Source organism: Globicephala melas, chromosome 9, assembly GCF_963455315.2.
Source record: "Globicephala melas chromosome 9, mGloMel1.2, whole genome shotgun sequence".
NCBI classification, from domain to species: domain Eukaryota; kingdom Metazoa; phylum Chordata; class Mammalia; order Artiodactyla; family Delphinidae; genus Globicephala; species Globicephala melas.
This window is the reverse complement of record NC_083322.1, coordinates 58,583,147-58,608,460: the sequence shown is the minus strand read 5'-3', so window position 1 is coordinate 58,608,460 and position 25,314 is coordinate 58,583,147. Positions and strand designations below refer to the sequence as shown.

Sequence of the window (25,314 nt, the reverse complement as noted above, 5' to 3'; positions counted from 1 at the left end):
AGGAGGCTTCTAATAATCAGGTGGAAGAGTTGATACATTCTATTCTACAACGCCAGTCATTCTCCTGTGTCCAGCTGCACAAGTACTTGCTCAATGGACTCATAAAGTATCTATAGCTACAAGTATGTACAGCTAGGCCATACAAGGACACAGTTGCCCCAACTCAAGATGCCTTGGCTACTTGCCCAACCAGAGATCAACTGAAACTCCCAATATTGAACCAGCCAGGTTGATCTTCTCGAAAGAAGAACCAGCCAGGTTGATCACATTTTTCTATTGTGTAGTGGGGAATCCAATTGTCTTCACTAGAAGAACTGCTTATCCTGGATGTTTTCCCCCTGCTTGGCATGCTTCTCCTAGGTTCACTGGTCACAGACTTACTGAAAATATTACGTACTGTAAGTTTGGGCTATCTTCTTGACAATTAGCTTCTCTGCCTGTCTTCTGAGCCTGCCTTTTCAACCTTCAGGTTGATTCTGTGATTTACATAATATCCTTCTACTCAAACTCTTTCCTGCTTAAGTTAACCATAGTTTATAGTGTCTGAAACTATAAATTCTGGCGCAGCTCCTCCCAGGGTCTTACTCTTTGACCTACTTCTCTTTCATTTCTTCCATCATCTGGCTCATAAGGCGAACAGTTGAGGCAACTCTATGACCTAAGCCAGGTCATCCATTCATTCCCACACCAAACATTAGGCACTATGCAGGCACTGGTGATACACAGAATCAATGTGTCTGTTACCAGGGATGAGGACCTATGAGAAGGGATGCCTTGGAGATCAAGGAAACTGGATACGTAAATGAACTTGGGAGAAGCAATCAGTGATCTATGATTACATATTAACTTGATATTAGGTCTATAATTTGGATATTAGTTCTTTTTTTAGTAAAACGTGCTTAGATCATCTACCTGCAATGTGTGAGCCTTGGAGTCAGACAAAAATCTCACAGCCCCTTTTGTGTTAATATGAGCTTCCAGGTCCTTAGCTTCAGTTAAGCTTCTTATTCATTTTCCTGCTCTGAAGAGGTTTTTAAAGATACCTTCCAGTTGTATGAAAAACTAAAGGGATGGAGTCATCGAAACAATATTAGAAGGACAATGCTTTTATTTTATGCAAAATCTTTCACTTCTGAATGCCATGAGTTTACAAAGCACATTAACCCTTGGTGGCCTAGAGATTGCGATATGTTGTTTAATTGATTCACTCATGTTTAAACAAAATTCTCAAACCATCTTCCTAAAATATAAGTTTGTTTTCTAGTACAGTACTGTAGCCAAGATATAATCCTATATTGAGCCTAAAGTTCACAGGATGCTCTAGGGCTAGTCTTCTCAATGGCCCTCCCCTCTCTATAGACCTGTAGATTACAGAGGTATAGTAAATAAGACAGTGCCCACCGGCAGCAAGTCTTGCTCTGCATTTTATCTTTTTATTACATTTCTGGTTTCATTTTGAGTTGTCACGAAGCACCCTTTTGTTTTTTTATTGGAAGGAATATTTAGGCTAAAATGAGCTTATTTGACTGAGATTTGATTGTACCATCTCTGGCACTCTCACTAAGTACTTTTTAAAAATAAATTAACTTTTAGCCTGAGGCTTCTCTTCTGGAATATCAAGACCAGCTACAGTCTAAGCCAATATCTATTTTAGTGTCTAATATAAATCAAGAACTAAACCATGAAAGCTCTCCTGACCAATAGCTAGAAAGGTGGCTGAGAGATAGAGAAAACAATTTTTTTTAACTAGAAAATTTTGTCTATTTGATACAAATAATACTTAAAAAGTAATGTCTGAAATGTCTATGTTCCTTAGATAGCCCCCCACCCTTTTTTTTTTTTTTTTTGTCTTTCAAGAGTCTTGCCAAGATGATATGAGATTAACATTGTTAAAGAAAACTAATATCCCAGGAGAGGATCTCGAAATCCCTGATCTTGTTAACAATGGGCCTGGAGGCTCTACAGTTTGTTCTGAGAGAGGATTAACACTTTAACCAAGTGTCAAAAGGGAAATAGCAGGCATATTCTAAGGAAGCAAATTGTGGCAGATGTCACTGTCTCTCTGGAATAGTGTCAGTTCTTATCTTAAAAACAGAAGCTAAAAATAAGATTAGGTGTGTCATCTTCACTAGGGAGTTTTAATTTGCATTCAGATGCCACCATGGATTGTCACAAAACACATGGTGGTTCTTTAAATAGTAAGTTCAGAGAAAGTGTGTTAAGGTCCATGAAACTGATATCCAGTTGGAGAGTCAAGGTTATGACACCATACTCTGTTTTCTCCCAAGTCATCTCCAGGTGTTTCAGGATTGGCTTCCATTGGGAAATTATATCTCTTAAGAACTGTCTGATTTCAAACTTTAGGTTCCAAGTAAATATTTCCACTTAGATCCTACGGTAGATGTCTTTATTGGGCAACTTTGTATCAAAGAATTATGTTCTTGGGACCACCAAGGTGTAGGAGGCCTTAGAATTCAACTATCTGCAGTTTAGAACTCAAATCTTAATTCTGATCTCTCATCACTTCATGCAGAAGGACAGGGGAGCAGGAGAAGTGTAGATAACTAACAAGGAGGTCATACACGGTCTTTAGAAGTCCTTTGGGCAGCATGAAGACAGGGTAGAAGGACTGAATATTCTAGTCTCTAAACTGCAGACCATGAAGGGAGAACCCATAGGGGTTCTCACAACTGCCTCTAATATGACAGGATGAGGCTTATTGGAGGACTTACCCTGCTGGGGGTACAACTTGGATTCTGTCCAATCATCTAACGCTTGCTTGGATACGGCTGACTTCACAAAAAGGAGGAGCATCTACAAAGTCATCATTTACCTAGAGGAGTTCTCTACACGTCAGGGAGGTCTCCTCACCCAAGCCCCTCTGCCCAGCCATGGTAAAGTGGAGACCAGCCTGGCTTGTGGGTCTCAGCATCTGACCTGCATCATGAGGGGTCATGGTAGACCTGAGCTGTCCAATTCAGGAGCCACTAACAACCCCCTGCAGCTATTGAGCACTTGAGATGTGACTAATGCAACCGAAAAAACTGCATTTTAAAATTTAACTTTAATTAATTTAAGTTTAAACTTAAAAACAAATATTTGATACAATTATTGAACAGCTTTCAAATATGTTTGGAACAACAGTGGTATATGAACTTACTTTTTCAATTGTCAATTTTATGAAATCTTGTTACAGTTCAAGTATTTCCAAGGGAAATTTAGTGTTTGAATTGGGATATGCTGTAAGTGTCAAATACAAACCAAATTTTGAAAATATAATATAAAAAAAGAATGTACTGTATCTCATTGATAATTTTTATATTGATTATGTTAGAATAATAATTGTTAAACATACTAGGTTAAATAAAACATTACCAAAATGAATAATGGCTCATTATGTTTTTATTGGGCAGTGCTGGACTAGTTTATCCTGGGAAACTATCTCTATATTTGCAGCATCTATATTGAACATATGCCAGAGAGGATGGGAAGCCAAGGTAGAAATTCCCCTCAAGCAGCCAAGAATTCCCCTCAACCTTCCTGCACACCTGTTCCAAACTCAAAGTACTTTCTAAACAGTATCTCTGCACAGTACAAACTTGGTGACTGCTTTGCTCTTTCCTGGGCCAAGCCAGGTGGCCTTGGTGACTTTCTCCTTCAGTTCTCATAACTGTGTCATGTTCACGGCAGTAATGCCTGCACCAGCCTCGGGACGGAAATACAGGCCTGGTGGAAATAGAAACATTGAACTCCCCTCCTTACACACTCTCATGACTTTTCCTTAAAAATCCCATAAAACCAGTGCAGCCTTAACGCATGGATCATATTCCATCCTCCCCAGAATACAATGAGCATTTTCTCTTCTTTCTTATTCGTCTAGAATCATTTCATTCTTCACTTCTTCCACTGATATCTATTGAGCCCTTTCTTTGTGCCAGGCACTGTGTTGGGCAGGGAGGTAAAGAACACACACCTTCTAAATGTCCATCGATGGAGGAATGGATAAAGAAGATGTGGTACATATATACGATGGAATATTACTCAGCCATAAAAAAGAACAAAATAATGCCATTTGCAGAGACATGGATGGACCTAGAGATTGTCATACTGAGTGAAGTAAGAGTCAGACAGAGAAAGACAAATATCACATGATATCACTTATATGTGGAATCTGAAAAAAAGGGTACAAATGAACTTATCTACAAAACAGATACAGAGTTACAGATGTAGAAAATAAACTTATGGCTAAAAATACTTTAAACATAAAGGTAAAACGGGGAGGGATAAATTGGAAGATTGGAATTGACATATACACACTACGATATATAAAACAGATAACTAATAAAGACCTACTGTACAGCACAGGGAACTCTACTCAATATTCTGTATTGAGTAGAGAATGCCCTACATGGGAAAAGAATCTAAAAAAGACTGGATATATGTGTAACAGATTCACTTTGCTGTACACCTGAAACTAACACAACATTGTAAATCAGCTACACTCCAATAAAAGTTAAAAAACAAAACACACTGGCTTCCCTGGTGGCACAGTGGTTGAGAGTCCGCCTGCTGATGCAGGGGACACAGGTTCGTGCCCCGGTCCGGGAAGATCCCACATGCCGCAGAGCTGCTGGGCCCGTGAGCCATGGCCGCTGAGCCTGCATGTCCGGAGCCTGTGCTCCGCAACGGGAGAGGCCACAACAATGAGATGCCCACGTACTGCCAAAAAAAAAAAAAAACACACACACACACACACACCTTGCCCTCAAGGAGATCCAATCTAAAAGGAAGACATTTAAATAACAATTAAATATATTAAATAAATTAAATAATAGCTTGATAAGGGGAAGATGGACTATGCCCATGGTACAAGGAGAGACGTCAATCATAAGTAGAACTACCAAGGAGCTGTCCCTTGGTTTTGGTCTGGAAGGAACGCAAACAGGAGAGATGGCATTCCAGGCGGGAGACAGTAAGTACAAGTCTGTGGAGGCATGAGGCTGCACGGTGCCTTGGAAAATGCAAGTGGGTTGGTCTCTCTTGGATGTAAGAAACAAGGCATAAGAGGGAAGTCAAGAGAGGGGGGTGGCCAACACGGGGCCACTAAGTTCCAATTTATAAGATATCACGGGAGCTTCCCTGGTGGCGCAGTGGTTAAGAATCCGCCTGCCAATGCAAGGGACATGGGTTCAATCCCTGGTCCGGGAAGATCCCACATACCGCGGAGCAACTAAGCCTGTGCGCCACAACTACTGAGCCTGCGCTCTAGAGCCCATGAGCCAAAACTACTGAAGCCCGCCTCCTAGAGCCCGTGCTCCACAAGAGAAGCCACCACAATGAGAAGCCCACGCACCACAATGAAGAGGAGCCCCCCTCGCCGCAACCAGAGAAAGCCCACGCACAGTAACGAAGACCCAACGCAGGCAAAATAAATAAATTTAAAAAAAAAAAAAAGATATCACGAAGAGAAGAGGAAGATCAGAGAACTCTTCAAATGATCAACAGGTTATGTAAGTTTCTTCCTCCTCCCTCCAGATTGGCTTACATTTTTCCAGCAAGTTAAGAAGTTCTCATTTTCCTAGGGGCCACTGCAGAACCTGGCGTTTCTAAGATGTCTGGTCTCATCCTTGTCATTCAACAGCATCTGTTGGAAGCCTAGTATGGGCCAGTCACTTTCCCACTATAATAAAGATGCAGAAGACTGGCTTCCTAACGAACCTCAGGACCTCACGGTCAGTCCAGCGAGATATTAATAACACAAAGCAGACGTAGTTTGGAAGAGAACCATTATTTTTTTCCTTTCTTATGACCTGGGAATAAGAAGCACGTGTTTAAAGTGTTTTGGAGATAGAGATATCCTGCTCCCCAAATCACTGTTACCTATTCTCAGCCTTCTTTCTCTGCAACTAATGACCTAAGCAGAGAGGGAAGATCTAAACTTGTACTGAAAAATCAGTGTTTGTACGGACCTCATTCCTAAATCTCCAGGTCTTAAATCATTCTCTGGACTGTTTCTCATACATAACAGGTCATTACGATCACAAATTAAGAGAATGTTCATTACAGTACATAGTGGAGAAGAGAAGCTTAAGCTTGGGCAAGTCCAAAGTACCTTCCCTTTCATTTTCAAGAGTAAAATGAGAACATGTCAAAAACTGAACGCATAAGAACTCCATTAGATGTAGAACAGATCAATGCTCTGAGATCAACAGTTTGAATATTGTTAAATTTTCCATAGTCACATAATGACTTCAAAAATAATCAGCGTTCCTTCATACACCATGGGCAATAATGAGCTAAAACAGATCTTACACGCACCACAGCTTTACGTATTATCCATCCAAGAGCCTCATTGTGTCATGAAATTCGGTAGTTCATTGTTTCCTGACCCTGAACGCCTGCGGTTGTCATGAAAACACTGCCATGGCCCAAGCTCCCAAATTGGAAGCCAATCCAAACCCGCCACGTGGTAGAGCCTCCCCACTTCACTCAGCAGGTGAAAGGCAAGCATGGGGCACCCACCCCCGTCAGCCAGGGGCTGGACGACACCGGGCAGCCAGAGGTCAAGGAATCCTCTGTGCTGAGAGGACGATTTGCTGAACTCAAATCCAAAGTTCTTCCTGTCTAAACCCATCGGGGATTGCTTTACTGTCTAGAGCTACGGTAGCTCACTTTGAGTTCAAATCTGTATTGTGGAATTTGAACCATCAAAACACCCATCACCATAAAAACCCTCTGTGAGTCCTGTTAACAAAACAGAAAGAACTTCTGCCAAGAGCTGAGAAGTAAATTCCTTCTTTCATGCTGCTTGGACCACAGCATAATGAGGGCTCCCAAGCTCTCTCTGCAGTAATAAAATGGAATGCCCAGGCTTCTCCTTTTGATGTGTTCCAGTTTAAAAGTTTAGAGTTGATGCCTTTTCATCCTTAATTTATCTTCCCTTGTAAATATTTCTGTACCATTTCCAATATCTAAAGTCTACACGTTTCCAAAAAATAATTCACTCCTTCTCCTATTTCAGTTGTATAACTTTATGTTATGGGTCAAATTTGGGGCTAAATAAACATACCTCAGGCTACAGCTCTGCAAATACCTCTGGCAGCAAATTAACTCAAACAAATGTTTTGGTTGGGTGACGAGGTTATTTTTAATGATCTTCCTGATCTGCCTAGAGGCCCAAGGATAGACTAGGTGAACTCGCAAAGGCTTTTCTAACTTTGTATTTTCTGCCACATTAATATACAGTTCTCAAGTTCATTGAAAGAGTTGGTTTAAAATTCCACCACCAGAGGGTGCTACTTGTTTGCTTCTAAAATTCATTTCTTATCACGTGAAAAACAGAGGCCCTGCTACCAAAGAATCATCACCACGCCAGACAGCATTACCCAAGAAAGGTTTTCAGAAGGCCTGTAGACAGCGCTCTACTTCAAGGAATCCAATTTCACTTGTCTTTTGATGTTACGTGTTTAAAACCAAAACTGAAAAGCTCTGTAACTTGCACAAACCAAAGTGCACTGGCTTATATATGCTGTAAACCAAGGACGGAATGCGAATCATTTTTCATTTTCGTGGCTTTTGTTCAGTATTTACTACACAACAACAATGAACCCAGAATGCTAACATCCTCTTCACCACACCAGACAATAAAATAACAAAGTAAAAAGAGAATTTGCTTAGCTATAAAAACAGTGCTATATTCTCTAACAATGCAACCTTCACTTATCCTATTTTAAGTGCACACATCTCCTGCTCCTGCTTTGGAGTAATTTTGCTTTGGTGTAATTTCTGACTTCTAGGAAGCATTTCGATTGATTAGCTTCAACTTCTCTTATTAGTGTATTTTCACAATTTATTGGGATTTGCACATACATTTTCCACTTGATATTTTCAGGTATGCACGAAGGAAGCATGGAGTGAATTCCCATTCACCCACACGGAGATCGCATGGAAAGTCTTTTTAAATCGTGGTAAGAAATTCTAGCGTGTTGCCATCTGAATTGGCAAAGCAAGTCAGGGGTCAGCAAAGTTTTTCGGAAAAGCACCAGATTACAGTAAAGAGTTCAGGCCATGTGAGTCATAAGTACTCAACCCTACCACGCAGCAAGAAAGCAGTCATACAGACATGCAGGACTGGATATGACTGTATTCCAAAACACTTTAATTTGAGGAATAGGTGGTTGGTTACAGTTTGCTGACTCCTGCAAATGCTGAATCTTAATGTACACTCTTCTTATCAATAAAATTCAGAGAAGTTTCTATTACATTATCCTTTGGTGATTTTCCCCCTCCTCACACGGTGTTGACAAACTGTGGCCTCATTACGTTATCCATTTTAAAGTTCATGGGTCCTTTGGAGGAATACCACTGGGTTTCCTCTCCAGCGTTTCCAAAACCAGAGTCAAAGGAGACTTAAGCTTTTGGTGTGTCATTATATTCGTGTCCTGTGAAGCTGTCTTATGGTAAGACATGAAATCAACAAGAAGGATGTAACTCCCTGGCAATTTCTCCAGAGATCATATGGAAAGTGAACAAAAGACATAGTTTACCTTCGGACTGATGTGTAGCCAGAGGAGTCTGGGTCTCCTTGGAGTAGGACACTACCTCCCTGGGCAGGAAATCCACTTGGGTAACCTTCGACACACCCAGCTTATGCAGTCTTCGTCTAAAAGTAACAAAGGACAAACGCTTAGAGAGGGAAGGCATTCCTTGCGGAAGATCTATCAGGAATAAAACAAACAAACCCCAAATACCCACAGCTTCTCAGTACAAGGGGCAGCGTCATGAAGTTGAAGTGGCCCTGGGCTGCAAGTCTGGACACTGGGGTTTTGGCCCACTTTGCCCCTGTGTTGCAGGGTGGTGTCAGATAGGTCCCTCAGGCTGACCCTCAGCTTTTCTATCTGCAAAACCAGGTCTTGTCCACTTCAAATGAGACCCCTCCATTCTGAGCAACTCTGATTTTTCTTGATTAAAGGTTATAAAGGGAATTTTCATTTGTAATACAGGATTCTAGTCCCTTAGGCAAGAGGGACAGAAGAAAAGTAACGCTTCTCAAATCTGAAGAAAAAAGAGATGATTAGTGGAGTAATTTGTTCTCTATAATAGTAATGAGAGGATGATATTCCAAGGGGGAGTATAACATCTCCCATTTCTCCAGAAAAGAAACTAATACAGATCAGCATGTGAATTTGTTTAAAGATACGCTGACATAGCACAAATTGAGTGAAAAGGGTACTGGGCTAAGAATGATAAAGTTTTAGTTTAGAATTCCCAAATGAGCCGTGACCATGTAAAAAAAATCCTTTCTGAATATTTATGGAGCACATCAAGAATTTTCAGATGTCTTTCACATCCATCATGTCAACTGTCTTCATGACACCGCTATGAAGCTTCTGGGCAGATTATCACCATCTCCATTTTACGGATGAGGAAAGTGAGATTCAGTAGGAGACACTCCCAAGTATATGCAACTCGTAAATGGTAGAACCAGGGAGGAAATTCTGTTGGCCTGAGTCCTGGTCCAGTGCTTTTGCTACCAAGTCAAACTCCTACCTGAGGTTCTTAATGGTGAGCTCTGAGCTACCCCCCAGATCTGAAGTGCCTCCTGCGTCACCCAGGAAACATCCACTCCTGGAGGCAGCAGAGTGGTCGCTAATCACAGAAGACTAGCCCACACTTACCACTATGTGTGTGATCTTGAATAAGTTACCTAATCTCTCTGTGCCTCGGTTTCCTCAACTGTAAAATGGAGATATTACTAGTTCTTAGTACTAGGATTAGTATGGGTAATGTCTATGTACCACATACATATAATGCATATGCCACGTACATGTTATATATACACATGTACACAATTTACACACATATATATTTTAAAAGTTTCTGAAACATTATTTTAGTATATAGATTTAATCAGTATCAGACATATTTTACTATATTTCTTTAAAATTTCCAGGAAATAGAGTATGTGTGTGTCTCTCTGAGAGAGAAAGGCAACATAACCATTTAGCCACAATTCCACATTCCCTAGCTCTCTAGGATCAATAGAAGCATACCCTTTTCGTATTACTTTTTAAATTATTACTAGCAATGGCACAGACTCACTGTATTTTTTTCAGTAGTAGTAATAATAAAATGAAAGAAGATGCATACCACAGCTGGGAATTTCCATGTACAATTTCTAGGAAAACAAAAATTTCTTCTTTTCTATGAATCACTAAAATTGAGGTAAAACCTAAGATGAGCACAGAGTAGATACAAACAAACTAAGGCTGGTTTAGAAAGAAGCCCAGCTGGCTGTCTCTGCGGCTCCACTAAGCACGACTGTAGCCCAAGCTCCACTCAGGCCTGGGCCATGTGGGCCTCACTCACTCAGATGTCTGGACCACAGAGCGTACACGAGGGTCAGGCTGGGGACCCAGCACTTCCTCCAAACCTTCTCACACAGAATTAGGGGAAAACACACAAAATATACTAGAAACAAAATTACCAAACAAGGTAAAAGGCTCAAGGTTTCAAAGCAAGAAATTCAGGTATTATTTTAAGTCCTTCTTGGGTTAAAGAAGTGTTTTTCTTCCTGAAATGGGTCTCTCTTGAAGCATCTGAAAAAGAAAACATGACTAGACACCCCAGGACTGCTTGAGACAAAGCCCCCTCTGCTGTTTAATAGCCTGGAGCATCTTTCTGAGGCCCCAAGAGGTTCATCTTCATCTTAGGCAAAGAGATGGAAAGGAAATGTACTGGGCTGGTAATGTACCACCACCAATTCAAAATGGGGTCACACCCGGCATGGAGAGATCACCCTGGAGTTTAGACTCCCATGGGCATCTGTGTGAGGCCCAAAGATCTCCACAGTCCAGTTAAGAAATACCTATACCTGCAGCCAGGGATTCCAGCCCCTCTTGCTAATAAGATGCAAGCGTAAGCTGTAGGCCTATCTTGCTGGGTGACCAGCCATAGGCACTGGACAACGGGAAGCTGATCTGTAATTCGATAATCCACAAGGCAAACTGAAACCAACTAGTGAGGCAGCATAGCATAATGGTGAAGCCACGTGCTCACACAGAAACTGGGTTCAAATCCCCTCTTTGTCACTTACCAGCTGAATGGTATGTAAAAGCTTTGGATAAGTGACAAACCCCTCTAAGCCTCATGTTTCTCATCTATAAAATGGGTACATATCATTGAACTGTTATGAAGATTAAATGAAGCTAATACTTGTAAAATACTTAATTTAGTGTCTGGCACATAGTAGGTGGCTCTACTTCTATCTTTTTGACTGATTATAATAATGCTTATATTTGTTTCAAAAAATCAGAGAAGGCAGATTTATGAATGCTCTAAACTGATTTTCTAAAACAGTAGATTCGAAGATTATCTCTGACAGTAAAACATAAGAATCACACCCCTAATTTCTTTGTATGGCACATGGGTAGGTTTTGGCTGCCTGGGAGAGTCCATTTGGTTTTCCTTTAACTTCTCGGTTTTCAAAACTTTGCTTAAAGTGGTGTGAGTACTACACAACTGTTCCCACCCTAGCTGTTCCAGAAAGTCTGGCAGAAGGTGGCGCCCTTCCACGGCAAAGACCTTCCTCTTAGGTGTGTTCTCCAACTGTGTCCCCGCTTATGGGTCTCTCCCAGACCAGCCTTAGGGTCTGCACGTCTCAACTGATCAAGGATCTATCCATTCATACAAACCTGTGATAGAGACTTTGAGCGTCCCTAAGATACTTCTACAATTTTATCATCTGACAAAATTATCATATAACTATGTCTACAAGAGGAAATATATAGTAGTTATTTTCTTTAAAAGTACAAACACTGGGCTTCCCTGGTGGCGCAGTGGTTGAGAATCTGCCTGCTAATGCAGGGGACACGGGTTCGAGCCCTGGTCTGGGAGGATCCCACATGCCACGGAGCAACTAGGCCCGTGAGCCACAACTACTGAGCCTGCGCGTCTGGAGCCTGTGCTCCGCAACAAGAGAGGCCGCGATAGTGAGAGGCCCGCGCACTGCGATGAAGAGTGGTCCCCGCTTGCCACAACTAGAGAAAGCCCTCGCACAGAAACGAAGACCCAACACAGCAAAAATAAATTAATTAATTAATAAACTCCTACCCCCAACATCTTCTTTAAAAAAAAAAAAAAAAGTACAAACACTGAGCATTGTGTTTCTTATTTTTGCTCAGTCTTACCAGCTCATAATTCTTTTATTCAAGGGTGCAAATTAAACTACTTAGCAAAGGAGGGGGGGGAAAGGCCACATTGTATTGTAGAATTAATGCTACTCTAATTCCTTTTCCTTCTAATTAGGCTCTAAATTTCATGCAGGCTCTTCTGTTCTGACTCTGGGATACCTTCTCCGCTGTCCCACCATCCCTCCTGCAAAGCTCATCCCTCGGCACTACACACACACACACACACACACACACTCTCTCTCTCTCTCTCTCTCTCTCTCTCTCTCTCTTCCACTATAGCCCCTGTTACATGTCACTGTCCTCTTCTCATGTCTGACTTGACTGAAACTTACTTATTTATCCCTGAGTTATCTCTGTACCCTGGGGCTTAGTTCTGTGTCAGGCACAGAGCTGGCACTAAATAAATGTTTGAGGAAGAAAGGGAAGGAAGAAGAGAAGAATGCAAGGAGGAGAAAGAAGCCATGATGCAGAAATGTAAATTGAGAATTCAATTATCTACGCCATGGCAGCCATGGTATTACTATTAAATTATAGGGTCCAGCAACTTGTGTTTTAATTACCCACCCCCACCTTCCCCACCGGTGATTCGGACGCTCACTAAAGGCTGAGCACCACTGATTTAGAAATATTAGAGTGTAGACAAAGAAGCTTCATTGTTTCTAGATTCACTTGGGCCTCTCCATCCTGCAGCTTAGAGGATGAGGCCTCAGTCCCACAGAGCGGAGATGATATCTCTTGACCAAGCTTATAAAGTTCTATGAGACAGGCTGGGAACAAAGGTGAACAAAGATGAGAGGGTAAGAGAATGAGTGTCAGACTGCAGTGTGCAAAATATTAAGGGCCTGGCACAAGGGTCTATCCTAGATCTAAAACTAAAATGTCAGGCAGGGGATCCCAGAGACGCTGGGCAATGGAACCACGGATCCCTTACTCGCTGACCTGGCCTGGTCCTAAAGTGACATGGGGCCCACATCTCCCTGGGCCAGGGCTGGACTCCCCACTAAAAGTCCCAGAGGCTTCTTCTCCAACTGGTCCTGTCAACTTGGCTGAGCAAGCTGGCTGAGCAAAGCCATGTTGCACCAAAGTTGAAATGTTTCTTCAGAAAAGAAACATTATCATGTCTTGATAAAGAACAAAAATGGAAGGTATGTGAAGTTTGAGAAGGTTATTTGCCAGGGCTCAGGGTGTTGAGATCTATGATCCACCACTAGCATAGCCTAATTCACTCAGGTTTGTCCACCTGCCCTCAGTTAGACATTATGCATCACAAGAAGAAAAAAACTCCCTTACACGAATCACTGTCTCCATTCCCCTTTCTGGTTTACTTGTAATGTCTTTGCCTATCCACCAGAAGGTTAGCGTGACTTTCCTAGCTACTTTCAGAGTTTCATTATCCAAGGAAGATGAAGCTCAAAACGCGACTTCATCATGGTCCATGATGTCTACCAACGTGGAAGAAAGTTACGGGTTGTACAGACTTACTCCCAAATAAAAGGATGAGAAACATATACATAGCAGTTGGAATTCTAATAAATATAAACTCTTTGGCTCTTCTCCCATTTCAAAGATGAAGGAAAATTTAAGAGAAACCTTACTGACATTTTAAAATGCAGTTAATATTTAAACATTATTTTTAATAATACAGAGAATAAATACTTGCAAAGTATAGATTTATCTACCAAAGTGGGATACCCTGGTTTTGTCCCTATTTTTTTTTTTTTGTCCCTATTTTTGAAAAGACCTATATTCCCTTGAAAGCCATGAACAACAGAACTTCAGCTTCTGATGTCACTGCATCTGTGACCTGAAAATATGCAGTCACTGTTTCATGCGTACATGTGCAGTGCTAAAAAAAAAAAAAAAAAAAAAACTAGATTTCAAAGAAACTACTGTTAAGCTGCCTTTAAGAATTAAATAGGAAAATGATTTTTTTTTTTTTTTTTTTTTGCAGTACGCGGGCCTCTCACTGTTGTGGCCTCTCCCATTGCGGAACACAGGCTCCGGACGCGCAGGCTCAGAGGCCATGGCTCACGGGCCCAGCCGCTCCGCGGCACGTGGGATCTTCCCAGACCGGGACACGAACCCGCGTCCCCTGCATTGGCAGACGGACTCTCAACCACTGCGCCACCAGGGAAGCCCAGGAAAATGATTTTGACACGACAAAGATATGGGTGGGGGTTGGTTTGGGATGGCAAGGATCAAAAAGCAGAGCTCTCTGATCAGAGACTTAAGATCAAGGCTGTCTTAATTTTTTTTAATTGAAATAAAATTTACATACTGTAAAATCTCCCCTTTAAAGTATACAATTGAGTGGTTTTTAGTACATACACAAACTCGTATAACCTCACATTTGTAACTGCACAAACTTTTCGTTACTTCCAAAAGAAATCCTGTACTCGTTGGGAGTCACTCCCTCAATTCTCCTTCAGCCTCTGGAAACCACTAATCTACTTCTGTTTACTTTCATATAAATGGAATATTACAGTATATGACCTTTTGGGTCTCACTTCTTTCACTTAGTTTGTTTTAAGGTTCATCACATTATACCATGTATCAGAATGTCATTCCTTTTTATTGATAAATAATATCCCATTGTATGGATATACCACATTCTTTTTAATCCACGCATCAGTTGGTGGACACTTGGGTTGTTTCCATTTCTGTCTATTAAGAACAATGCTGCTATGAACATTTGTGTACAAGTTTTTGTGTGGGTGTATGGTTTCAATTCTCTTGGAATTGAATTCTTTTTGAATTGGTATATATCTAAGAGTGGAACTGCTGGGTTAGATGGTAATTCTATGTTTAACTTGTTGAGAAACTGCCACACTGTTTTCCAAAAGTAGCTGTACCATTTTACATTCTCATTAGCAGTATACAAGGATTCCAATTTCTCTACATCCTTGTCAACCCTTATTATTATCTGTCTTTTTGCATTACAGCCATCCTAGTTTGTGTGAAGTAGTATCTCATTGGGATTTTGATTTGAACTTCCCTGATGGTTAATGATGTTGAGCATCTTTTCATGTGCTTATTGGCCATCTACATATCTTTCTTCAAGAAATGCCTATTTAAATTCTTTGCCCATTTTAAAATTTGGTTATTTGTCTTTTTGTTGTTGAGTTGTAAAAGATTTTTATATATTCTGGATACTAGACCCTTATCAGATATATTATTTGCAAATATTTTATCCCATTCTGTGGGTTGCCTTTTCACTTTCTTGATGGTGCCTTTTGAAGTACAAAAGTTTTAAATTTTAATGAAGTCTGATTCATCTATTTTTTCATTAGCTGCTTGTGCTTCTGGTGCAATATCTAAGAAACCACTGCCCAAGGTCACAAAGATTTACAGCTACGTTTTCTCCTAAGAGTTTAATAATTTTAGCTCTTACATTTAGGTCTCTGGTCTATTTTGAATTAATGTTCCATACATGTGAAGTAGGGGGGTTCAACTTCATTCTTTTGCATATGGATATCCAGTTGACCATGCTTAATTTTTCTTAATGTTCAGTGGCAAGATTGAGCAGGGGAGCAGAGAAAGGCTTTGTCATGAATACTGCTCCTTGGTGATGCCCATGGGCCCCAAGCAGTAGCCAAATCTGACTGTGGGAGGATAGATTCAAGAGGAGGCACCTCATCACCTGAGAGCTTCCCAGGGGTCATGAAAGCCTTCAGAGCACCTGAGCATGTCATCCATCACCGGCATTAGCATCATCAAATCCTTCCCGAATCAGTTAGACACAATACAACTCATATTCTGATGCTCTAATTTTGGACCACAGTGAATTCTATACAGCAAACTTGATGTTCCTGCATTTCATACTCAAATAAGTGAAGGAAACTGCACTAATATTACGGTACCATCTCTACTGGACTCATAAGGGAACCCAGTAATATCGGAGATCTGGCTCCAGACTACTAAAGTGTTAAGCAAGAGGCTGCTGTGGAGATTTCAGATGCCATCAGCTGATCCTCACAGATGCACGTATATGAGAGTGGATGATTCATCTTCTAACCCATCACCAGTACTGGGACGCTGACTACCCTCACACTAGAATTTCTGTTTTAATGTCACAGTACAAGAGCCTATGTGAAGACAAAGAAAAGCCACAATAAGAATATACCAAGCATCTAAGAAACTCTTCCAATTTTACAAATTGTGAATCACGAAGACTCTCAACAATGGTCTCTGAAGAGCAGTCTCATAGTGTTCAGTGACTGGAAATTATAATGTTGAGGATACACTGGTTAAAACTGGTGGCAGAAGTGTGGGCCGTAAGGTGGCAGAGTCAGGAGCTCAGATCAGAAGCCAGGAAACAAGAGGGGTCATTGTACTAATGGGCAGTCTCTGGAGCAGGGAAGAAACCTGGAAGTCAAGCAGATAACACCAGGAGCAGATGTTCCCAGAGACAAAGAGTTATTTGGCCAGATGCCAAAGTAGGTCAAGGCCAAGGAATAAAAGAATGTCTGCACTGGGTCCAGATTCAACCCTGCTGGGTTTTATTCCTGCTTATTTGCATGTGAGTATTTCATCCCCAACACACATTAATGGTGCTACCAGTGAGTTTCTTCTCCTGGTGCTGCTTATAAAATTCCTTGAGGTTTCTCAAAGAAGAGCCCCTTAAGACAGTGAAAGTGATAATGGTGTCACTTTCTTCGTTGTCCAAAAATTTTATGTGGGTACCCACAAAGGACTTGACGACTGGCACAGGAACTACTTCAGCCAACATCTCTATCAGCAACCACAAACCATTTCTGAAGCACAGAACCATGCCAGATCCTTACAATAAAGAGAGGATGAGGAGATTGAACATATACAACAAAAAGCAAATAAGAATGAAAGGTAATAAGAGCCAACATGAGCAATTCACATGATCAGTGGGACAGGAGAGTATAATAGGAAGATCACTACGTGTCTGGGTAAATGAAGCAAGTTTCACTGAGAACCAAAGGCCTGGTGTTAAGTCTTGAAGGATAGGCAGAACTCAGTCGTAGAAAGGAATGAGGAGGGTGCTCCAGGGAGGAGGCGCTATATATGCAAAGATCTAAAGACTGAATTCACATTTTATGCCTGAAAGACCAGGTTTTCAGAATAGAAGTTTTACACTGAGTAGCAGTGGAAGATAAATTTAGAGAGGTACACTAAGGCCAGATGATTAGAGGGCTTTAAATCTCAGGCTAAAGATCTTGCACTTTATGCTGTAGACAATGAGGAATTACTGAACGTTACTAACAAGCTGACGGCTTCAAAGAGACATTTAAAGTGAGGCAACTATGTGAAGAATGGAGTCTCAGTTTCCCCCTTTGACAAATGAGCGACCAGAGTCTATGCGTGGGGCCTCAGAAGCTGAGGTGGAGAAAACGGGGAACTGAGAAAGGATCTACAAACAGAGGCCGGATGGGTTCAGTAACTAAACAAAGAATCCAGGCAAAGCACTAAATCAAAGTGGGAATGACTACTGGATTTGTGGAAACGTGGTCCCGGGTGATAAGAAGGCACTCAGTGGTGATGCCACTGGGAACAGAAAGACAATGCTGTAGTTTGGTGATGTTGGAAAAGAATTAAAGCCGTTCATTTGGTATGGAAGGTGGAAGAAAAGGAATAAATTGGGGATTATATCAAGGCTTCATGCCTTATGGGAAGAAAGTAAGTAGTGTAACTGGAAGACATCGGGGAATCCCGAGAAAGTTCTGCTTTGGGATAAAAATGAGTACCTCAGTGGATGAGTTTATAGTGAGGAGTTTTCCAATTGTATGAAGTTTAAGACCAAAGCTATGAAAAGAAGACAAAGCAGAAAATGTGGTCCTGGCAACCACCCACCTAGAGCCACATGGGAAAATACTGCATCCATAGAAGAAGAGCATATAGAGACCTAAGGACATAGAAACTCATGAAATATGAAAGAAGTTCTTAAAAATGACAAAAGGTCAACTTGTTTTCCCAACACTGTATACTGGTGTAATTAGGTGTGACATACTGAGGACTGGCTCCTAGATTCGAGAATGGGACACCACACGGAGGAAAGGTGGAGATGGGGTACCACACGCAGGACATGAGTCTAGCACTGAAGCCCCTTCACACACAATTTATCCCTTCTGTTCAGAGTGGGTGCTTTTCTCCAAGGCCTGAGAAGCAGCTTGATGGTTGACCTTTTCCAATTACCTCAAGGAGGATCAGTTTCCATTTTCTATGTTCACATTTAAAAAATCATTTGAGGAAGTATTTATCTCATTTCGATGATATTTGTCTCTTACTGTGCAGAGATATTAGTCTGGCAGCTAAACCATTTTTCCTGAACAGAAGCAAATGTCAAGTCTGGCTCAGTCAACAGGCACAGTTAAAGGGTCTGCCTTAAACTTCATCACACAAGTAAATCTTGCAAACTCCCAGGATGAGAGGAATCAAAATAGTCATGGTTATAACAGAGCTTGGCAATATTGGTGGGAGTTCTGCTATCAAGTGCCCACTTTACAAAGGAAACTGAAAGTTCCGGATTATAAGATCAGAAGGTACGGAAGTGCATTTTCTCCAGTATTGCATATAAAGGACAACAATGATATAAAAATTTTGTAGATTGGCCTTTTATTGACTTGGTATTTATGAAAAACCTTCTGTAGAAGTTGTAACTTCTAACTTTATAAAGCTATAAAATTACAGAAATCTTTAAGTCACTGAGTACCAAACTATAAGCATACATCCCTCCCAACTGACCATATTAATTTTTCTGAAACGGAATAATAAAAGGAATATTGTTTTATGAAAGTCCAGCTGCAAGTGTGGAACAGAAAATATCCCATAATTGCTTATTCAAGGTTCTTGAGGGTAGAGAACAAAGTCGAGCAGGTAACAGCTCTCAAGAAATGTTTGGGGACTTGATAAAGGAATATTATAAGAGGTAAACAAAGTGTTTTCTCCCTCTCTTGTGACAAAATTTTTATTGGATCTGTTAAAACCAATTTATTGAAGTTTTTCATGGGTCAGAATTCATTCTATGCGTAAAGATTCCGAAATGCATTTTACCATTACCTTCTGATACACACACACACACACACCCCAAACTGCTATTTCATATTTTAATTTCTGTAGAAAGTGTGATTAGGTGTTATTGAAAAGGCAGAGATTGTCAGTTTGATAAAAATACAATGCACATCATTCTCAAGAAAATTGCAGGCACTGTGTCCATGGGAAACCTTAAAAATTAATTGAAACCAGAGATCTAAACGTAATGCATAAGAACATTTGAAAAAACATGGAGAATAAGCCAAAAGAGGCCTACTTTATCAAAGGCTAATGAGATTATTACTGTTCTGCTAGGCAAATGAAAATAACCTGAAAACATGAAAAGACCTCTAGAACTGGCAGGTGAGACTTGCTCAAACACCTCCCACCATCTTGAAGGATACGTGTTTTTTCTGGTGCCTTTAGAGAGTTGGTTTAACTTCTGTTCTTAACAGAGTGATCACTCTGTTCTGCCACAGCAGTTTGGGATGGTGCGTGGTGGATTCAGGAGTAATACCCTCTCTTTCAGCCAAAACAAGAGGCAGAAGAGAAGGCTGAGAGAAGAAGAGGTCACCGCCACCTTCTAACAAAGTCTCCCAAGGACTGAAGGAACCTCTAAGTTCCTCCTTGAGGGAAGGAACCTCTAAGTTCCTCCCTGAGGGAAGGAACAGCCAAGTCCTTCACGGCTTCAGTTTTTCCTCATTCTCGCTTTGCTTCCAAATATTTCAAAAACCCTACTAAGGGTTTAATATACTAAGACATAGAGGAAATAGAATTGTGAGGCTTCAATAAAATCAGAAGCCACTAAATATTCCTATATGTTATTGAGCTTAACAATTTGATGTGAAGGTCCACAAAACACTCTCATTACTCACTGATGTCTGCTCATCATTGAGAATCTCTGTCTCCCTCCCCGACTCCCCTTTTGCTGACTCAACACATGTCCCTAAAGACCGGCAATCTCATGGTGGCATTTGCCCGTATGTTCCCTTCATAAGACAACAAAAAACATTTGAAATATAACCCTTTCCTCAAACTTGCTCATTGCAACTCCAAATTTCAATGACATTTATTCACTTCCCAGTCAATATAAACTTTCTATCCCATGATCTTTTAACTTACTCTTTTTATCTCATTATTTCACTTTTTACTTCTACCATCTTCAATTCACTCAATTATTATAATAGCCTAAGAAATAAAAGTATTTTGGGTACTTTCATAAGCAGCTGCCTGGTGAAAAATGAGTTACACTTGATTTACAATTTTCTTGAAGCTATTTTTTTTTCGCCCTAATTTCTCTATGTTGCCACTTGTTTTGCTGATCACATAGCTAACATACAAAGCATACAAAAGTGAACCATTTGTGCTCCTGGCCAAGATGGAGGAACAGAGACCAGATTTATCCTCCACCTGAAACAATCAAAAAAAAGGACAGCAGTTTGAATGAAACAACAGTTTGCAAGACACTAAAGGTCAAGCAATGAAGTAAAGGGATACATGAGAGCAGGGAAACGTATGATGAGTCCTATAGTTCCCCATACTCACTGCATTGAGAGTTTTTAGGCCATCTGTGGTGCAGGGAGAGAACCGAAGTGAAATCCAGCAGACTCATTAAGTTGAGGAGACAGAGCTAAGAGTCCAGGGAGACCACAGCAGCTAGACTTTACAGTACAAAATAACAGAGAAAAGAAAACGCACAAAGAGAAAACCTACACCTTCAGAGGATACCCCTGAGGATTCAGCTTAGTACTGATCAGCACATGTATCTGAGGAAACCACCTGAGGCCAAGGGAAGAACTACCTGAAGGAATTGGAGGTAACAGTTCTGGGCACTCACACAGGAACAGGAATGTGCCTGTTCCCAGCCACCTGTTCCCAGGCAGGAAAACCTCAAGATGTATGGGGCATTGTATAGAAAGCACATAAGGGTCTTGCCTCAATAGCAGAATTAATTAGCCACAGACTGAGTACTGCTCCAGTCCCAACTAACAAATCATAAAAACAAGACTTGAAAGAGTTTCCAAGTGAACTGACTGTATCTCAGAACAAATCTCAAGATTTATAGGAATTCAAATATATCTAACACCTAACCAAGTAATATTCACAATGTCTGACATCAATCAAAAATCAGCAGACACACAAAGAAGAAGGAAAACATAACTACAATGAAGAGAGAAGTCAATCAATTGAAACTGATCCAAAACTAATACAGATGATGGGACAGCAAGTGAGGATATTAGTTAATAAAACTGTATTTCATGTGTTAAAAATTCGAGTAGAAACAATGGAAGATTTTTTTTTAAAAGACACAAATAGAACTTTTAGAGATGAAAAGTACAATGTATGAAATTATAAATTTACTGAGTAGGCTTCATGGAATATTAGAAATTGCAAAACAAAAGATTAGTGAAGACAAAATATATCAATAGAAACTATCCAAAATAAAACACAGGTAGTAAAGGAAAAGTAGATGGAGCAAGTTAACTGTGGGAAAACCTCGTTACCTCATATATATGTCATTTGAGTCCCCAGAAGAAGAGAGAATAGAAAAAAATTCTGAAAAAATAATGGACACATTTTTCCATATTTGTTGAAAACTATAAGCCCAATGATCCAAGAATCTCAATGAACCCCAAGCATAGGAAGCATGAAGAAAACTACATCTAGGTATACCATAATCAAATTGCTCAAAATCGATGAAAAAGAGAACACTGCAAAAGCATCCAGGAAAAAAAAAGACATTATACTCAGAGAAATAAAGAAAGGGATGAGAGCATATTTCTGGTCAAAAACAATGCAAGTGAGAAGACAATGAAGCAACATTTCTGAAGTACTGGAAGAAAAAGACTGTCAACCTAGAATTCTATACTCAGTTAAAACATATGTCAAAAATAACGATATAACAAAGACGTTTAAGACATAAAAACTAAAAGAATGCCTTAACAGAAGATCCTAACTCTAAGAAGTGTTAAAGGATATCTACCAGACAGAAGGAAAATGATGCCAGATGGAAATATGCATCTACACCAAGGAAGGACATCAGAAAAGTATTGACTACATGGGTAAATACGTAAGATATTTTCCTTATTATTTAAATCTCTTTCAAAGATAACTGGCTGATCAAGATGGTGGAGTAGAGGGATGTGGAACTCACCCCACGCCATATACACATCAAAAACACATCTACATGTGGCACAATTCTCATTGGAAACTAGCAGAAAGACTCCTGTACAACAAAGGCTGTAAGAAAGATGGAACTGGGTAGGAAAAGAAGAGACGCCATCAGGTCAGGACCTGTACTCCTGGGAGGGGGCTCAGAGGACAAGGGAGATTACATGGGTGGAGATCCTCCCTGGGACTGAGTTCTTCAAGCCACATGTTGGGCACCCCAGCCCCGGGGTCCAACACAGGGAAGATGAGCTCCCTTGAGTGGTTGGAGGGCCAATGGGACTGGCAGGAGGGCTGTGGGAAGCACAGACAAGTGAAGCATGAGGAGCACACGCATGAGTGCTTACTCCCAAAGCAAGGTAGAGAAGGCATATTGGAACCGCGCAGGCAGCTGACTGGTTTACTGCAACTACCCTGGGTGCCTGCCCCTGCCTGAGCCAAGCTAATGCTCCAGCCCCACTTACTTCACATTGCAGCTCCACACTGGAGCGAGGGCTGCCACAGCTGAGGAGAGAGTTCAGCCGTCAGACACAGCGGTAGCTCAGACCTGAGGCAGCGTCTGAAAAGGGCAGGGGCAGCCATTACTGGCACTCGCACAGGCAGCGCATCAGAAGCAGCCCTGACCTCTGGTTATGGCCAGACCACTGTAGCCCATGACCTCTGGTCATGGCCAGAACACTGTAGCCCATGCCACAACACACGTGAAGGGCCCACACGGGCACTGCCTGCCCTGCAGCACAGCTCCACACCAGGGTGGCAGTGGTACAGACTGAGGGAAGAGAATGGACGTGAAGGATAAAGAAGACTCAGACCCCAAAGCAGGGTCTGAGCAGGGTGGGGGCAGCCAGTACTGGCAACTGCATAGGCAGAGCATCAGAAGTAGCCCCAACCTCTGTATGGAGCCACACTGCTGCAGCCTGTGCCCCATCACACCGAAAGCCTGCGCGGGTGCCTCTTGTTCCAGCACTGCTCCCCTCTGGGGCAGAAGTCCTGGTGCTGGGAGCAGGAAGAGCTCACACTGAAAGGGAACAGAACCAGCACAGACCTGACCCCTCAGAGCTTCTGCCTCAGCAAGTTGGGACCTGACCCTGCTCCCAATAGGGTGGAGACAACCACTGAGCAAATGGTAAGCCCGGGCTCACACCTGACCCCAGCCAAAGCCCCTTTCTCCAGCTCCACCTCCAACCAAGGTGATACCTGCCAGCACACCGTGAGGAAAGACATAACTTGTGTTCACATCGAATCTAGCTCCCAACCAAAGCTACCGGGCACACATAGACAGTAGAGGGACACACCCACATGAGGACACCCCTTCAAGACTACAATAGGTAACTATTTCACCTAATTTCATAGAGACAGAGAAAGTTAAGCAAAATGATAAGACAGAGGAACTGGTCTCAATTGAAAGAGCAAAAGAAAAAACCTGAAAAAAATAAATAATGAAATAGAAATAAACAATATGCCAGGTAAATAATTCAAAGCAGTAGTAATAAAAATGCTAACTGAATTAGGGAAAGGAATAAACAGAGTGAGAATTTTAACAAGGAACTAGAAAGTATAAAAAAGGATCAGAACTGACAAATACAATAACTGAAATGAAAAACACACTAGAAGGAATGAATAGCAAATTAGGCAATACAGAAGAATGCACAAGTGATCTGGAAGATAGAATAATGGAAATCACCCAATTAGGACAGCAAAAAGAAAATTAAAATTAAAAAATGAGAAGAGTTTAAGAGATCTCTGAGATAAAATGAAGCATACCAACATTCACATTATAGGGGCCCCAGAAGGAGAGGAGAGAGAGAAGGGGATCAAAACCGTATTTGATGAAATCATGCCTGAAAATTTCTCAAACCTGAAGAAGGAAACGAATATCCAGGTACAGGAAGCACAGAGGGTCCCAAACAAGGTGAACCCAAACAGACACATACCAAGACATATCATAATTTAAAATGACAAAAGTAAAAGAAAAAAAAGGGAATTCTAAAGTAGCAAGAGAAAAACAAAGAGTCATATACAAGGGAACCCCCATAAGACTATCTGATGATTTTTCTGAAGAAATTTTGCAGGCCAAAAGGGAGTGGGGCATGATATATTCAAAGTCCCGAAAAGGAAAAACCTGCAATCTAGAATAGTCAACCCAGCAAAATTATCATTTAGAATTGAAGGAGAGACAAAGAACTTCTCAGACAAGTAAAAGCTAAAAGAATTCATCAATACTAAACCTACCCTATAAGAAATGTTAAAGGGTATTCTCTAAGTGGTAAAGAAAAGGCTATAACAAGAAGAATCTATAGGAAAGAAAAAAATCTCACTAGTAAAGGCAAACATATAGTAAATGCTAAAGATCAAACACTTAAATAAGCTAGGATAAAGATTTTTAAAAATCATTAAGTATAACTACAATAAACAGTTAAGGGATAAACATGAAAATGTAAAATATGACATCAAAAACAAAAATGTGGGAGACAGGAGTAAAAAAAAATGTAGATCCTTTAAAATGTGTTTCAACTTAAATGACTACCAGATTAAAACAAGTACATATAGTTAAAGGTCAGCATATATGAACTCCAGAGTAATCACAAATCAAAAACTTACGATACACAAAAACAGAGAGAAAGGAACACAAGCATACAACTAATGAAAAGTATCAAACCTCAAGGGAAGAAACAAAAAGAAGAACACAGAAGAACTACAAAGCCAACAAGAAAACAAGTAATAAAATGGAAATAAGTACATACCTCTTAATAATTACTTTAAATGTTAATGGACTAAATGCTCTAATCAAAAGACAAAAGGTGGCTGACTGAATAAAAAACAACACCTATCTATATACTGCTTACAAAAGACTCACTTCAGAGCTAAAGACAAACACAGACTGAAAGGGAGAGGATGGTAAAAGATATTTCATGCCAACAAAACTCGCAAGAAAGCAGGAGTAGCAATACCCATA

General features: G+C 40.8%; 1 protein-coding gene across 5 annotated transcripts in view; it reads right to left on the bottom strand.

Moving 5' to 3' along the window:
* The window catches only part of DYNC1I1 (dynein cytoplasmic 1 intermediate chain 1), a 335,916-nt gene that overhangs the window by 233,266 nt on the left and 77,336 nt on the right, over window positions 1-25,314 (bottom strand). For all 5 annotated transcript variants that reach the window (XM_060304623.1, XM_060304625.1, XM_030857238.2 and 2 more), the window contains one exon: window positions 8,547-8,662. In XM_060304623.1, coding sequence (XP_060160606.1) covers window positions 8,547-8,662 — 116 coding nt within the window. The remainder of the gene's footprint in view (window positions 1-8,546; window positions 8,663-25,314) is intronic.